This window comes from Toxotes jaculatrix, chromosome 14 (assembly GCF_017976425.1).
Source record: "Toxotes jaculatrix isolate fToxJac2 chromosome 14, fToxJac2.pri, whole genome shotgun sequence".
Taxonomy (NCBI): domain Eukaryota; kingdom Metazoa; phylum Chordata; class Actinopteri; family Toxotidae; genus Toxotes; species Toxotes jaculatrix.
In genome coordinates, this window is record NC_054407.1 from 8,658,260 (window position 1) to 8,661,183 (window position 2,924).

The 2,924-nt window shown below is 40.5% G+C and overlaps 1 protein-coding gene across 2 annotated transcripts; it reads left to right on the forward strand.

The window, feature by feature from the left end:
• The first annotated feature begins 938 nt into the window (after positions 1–938).
• rgs13 (regulator of G protein signaling 13) lies at positions 939–2,602 on the forward strand. 2 transcript variants are annotated; one of them, XM_041056024.1, is made up of 5 exons: positions 939–1,105; positions 1,223–1,279; positions 1,365–1,426; positions 1,519–1,685; positions 1,795–2,602. In XM_041056024.1, exons 1-5 carry the CDS (start codon positions 1,026–1,028, stop codon positions 1,978–1,980), a joined length of 552 nt encoding a protein of 183 aa, XP_040911958.1. In that variant the 5' UTR covers positions 939–1,025; the 3' UTR covers positions 1,981–2,602. The 2 variants fall into 2 exon arrangements, with proteins under 2 accessions (XP_040911958.1, XP_040911957.1); XM_041056023.1 differs by having other exon boundaries at positions 943–1,105; positions 1,220–1,279.
• The last annotated feature ends 322 nt before the right edge of the window (positions 2,603–2,924 follow it).

A 2,924-nucleotide genomic window follows, 5' to 3' on the forward strand; every position in this document is an offset into this window, starting at 1 on the left:
ATTGTGACAAAGTGATTTATTCTTGATAGATAAAGTGTATATCTTCTCAAGACTTTATTGATTAATCTCTTCCAGTGTGATTACTGATGTATATAAATAGAAATAAAAAGAGGAATGTGTCTGAAAACAAAATTATTTCAACTTTATGGGCAACAGTGTATAAACAGGAAATGAACAAGACGGTCATTAGTATCTTATTTATGACAAAAAGCTACATTATACCCTCTGTGTCTACAAGCTTGAATTCTGTCCAAAATGGAATCAAGGGGGGCGGCTGAGTGATATAAGATGCACACCATGGAACCACAGAGACCCTGGTCTGGTTCCGGTGGGTGACCTTTTCTACATGTCACCCCCTCTCTGTTTCCCCTTGTACTTCCTCCACTGCCTCCACTGTCTAAGATCAAACAATGGCAAGAGGTTGCTACATGGAAACCAAGACATCGTTAAAGTGATGTAGCAATGCACTTGCAGAAAGAGAAGGCTCAAATTGACTCAGGGGAGTGCTGTGGAGTAGCATTAAATGTTTGAAGCTAAATTCAAGACAAGTTCAAGACAAGAATCGTATGTTAGTTGTCCTCACAGGACAACACCAAGTCAAAGGAAGAATATGATATTGGGTTATTTGATCCATAAAATAACCCCAGCATCTAGTTCACTAAACCTGAAACATTGGTTTAAGGCATTGGTTCTCTGGCCACACTTGAACAGAGACTAAAACATTTGCCTATCTGATGTTGAAGTTTCCACAGCAACATTTGCATCCCCAGACTTTAAACCAAACAAGTAATGATGCAGGTCTGAGCAGAGTACAGACATACAACTGTAGCTGCAGTCTGTGTATATTTGCGTCATCCTCAGCTTCCTCTTTTTCTGTGGTTAGCTGTTGTGACGCTACTCACCAAACTCATCTCAGACTCCTGCTATAAGTTGACGCTGAGCAGGTTCCTCAAACACACACATACAGTGGCAGTTGGAGATATCATAAGTGTAACACAGGCACACTTGTACAAAGCGTTGTTGCCATGCCAAGTCTAGTCGCATCACCACCAAGGGAGCTTCTGCACTTCAACATGGACACTGAGAATAAGAAGAGGAAAGATAGGTAAATATTTTAACTGATGCATAATGCCTCCTACAGCATCTCTAGTCATTGCTGATCAAACTTTATTTATAACATGAAAATGTCAGTAAAATATGTGTTTGTTTGGTTAACTAGCAGAGGAAACCTGAAGTCTCGGCTGCAGTGTAGATCATCTCAAACTGCTAACACTGAAGGGTAAGTGAAGAAAACTGGAAACTAAACGTGAAAGTGTTGACATACTTATTGCATGTATGAGTGACAGTGCACCCTTCTTTTGCAGGCTTTGTTTTGAAGAGATGTCCCAGTGGTCACACTCACTAGAGAGACTCCTATCATCCAAATGTAAGTTAATCAATGTACAGATAGTCAGTAGTCATAGTCAATATCCTTCCTCAGCACTGTCTAACCGCTGCTCATTTTATCTACCTTTCAAGATGGCATGAAGATCTTCCAGGCCTTCTTAAAGTCAGAGTTCAGTGATGAAAATATTGACTTTTGGATGGTTTGTGAGGACTATAAGAAGATCAGGTCTTCCTTCAGGATGTCCTCCAGGGCCAAAAAGATCTTCAAACGCTACATTCAGGCTGAGGCTCCGAGAGAGGTAAGCACAGGGGTTTTTATAATGATTTACAGCTCTTTTCACAGTACTTACCACTACTGCCACTACTTTAGTATTCATTGGTCCTCATCATGTTTCCTTATGCTTCCAGATCAACATTGATCACAAGACCAGGGAGCTGATCAGGCGGAACATTAAGGCTCCCACTGCAGAGTGCTTCAACGATGCCCAGAGGATTGTCTACGGGCTAATGGAGAGGGACTCTTATCCACGTTTCCTCAGGTCTGACATCTATCGGACTCTAATGGACTCTACATCGCAATCAGTGAAGATGTAAAGAAAACAGACACTGGGGACATTATATTAGTAGAAGCTGGACTGTAAAGCTAAGCCCACTGCTGGACTACCTGAGAGAGGCTGTGGGGTGTGTTTGCCTGTCCTGGGACCACTGCTGGTGATTCTAACCAAAGGCACCCAAAACATATAATTTTCAACATATTCATGGCTTCCTTTTCAGTTGGAGAAGTCCCGTTTTGGGGTTGCACCTGTTGTGATAGCTCCTGTAAAGCAAAGGACTTCCCAGAGATTAAGTGATTATGCAGTGAAAATGCTGGGGACTTTCTGCGAGAGACGCCAGGAAGTGTCTGTGGTGCACACAACGTCTTCCGCCCAAGATTCAAGTGCATGAGCTAGTATCTACATTTGCACACCATCTTAAATTCAGTCATCTCACTAAAGCAATAGCTAAGTAGATGACATCTAGATGTGGATTTTGTTTGTTTGTTTTTTACATTCTGACATCAGTGCTGTAACACTGAAATAGCTGATATGTTCAGATGTCATAATCTGTTATGAGATGTATGCGGAATATATGTGCCATAGTGTGCGAAACCTCTGTGAATGTGAATATTAAGATGGATTTGTACATATTTAATAAAATTTATATATTTGAATTGAAATCTGTGTAGAACAAATCGTCTTAAATGGTACAATGCCTCAGTGACTAAAATGTGTTTTAATCAGAGAGGTGAAGCTTTAGATGTACATCACCTCAAGATTCCGGGAAACAACTTAGTCACCAGTTCATTCATTCAATGTTTCATTCATTTTTTCATTCATTCATATACTTGCTCACAGTTACTGTACTTACCCCTACATTTACCATCTGTTAGTTATCAGGAGTTTAGAAATGTCTGCATCAGTGTGCAGGATGTATTAGTCATGTCCTCTGCAATGCTCAACAGTGTATGGTGTTCACATGTCTGAAATTGTTATTTTTTA

Bases quoted from the DNA above. Each gene is read 5' to 3' on its own strand.
- rgs13 (XM_041056023.1), top strand. From the start codon at position 1,026: ATGCCAAGTCTAGTCGCATCACCACCAAGGGAGCTTCTGCACTTCAAC. The intron at 1,280-1,364 runs GTAAGTGAAGAA...CTTCTTTTGCAG, and splicing joins CAAACTGCTAACACTGAAGG to GCTTTGTTTTGAAGAGATGT. The intron at 1,427-1,518 runs GTAAGTTAATCA...CTACCTTTCAAG, and splicing joins GAGACTCCTATCATCCAAAT to ATGGCATGAAGATCTTCCAG.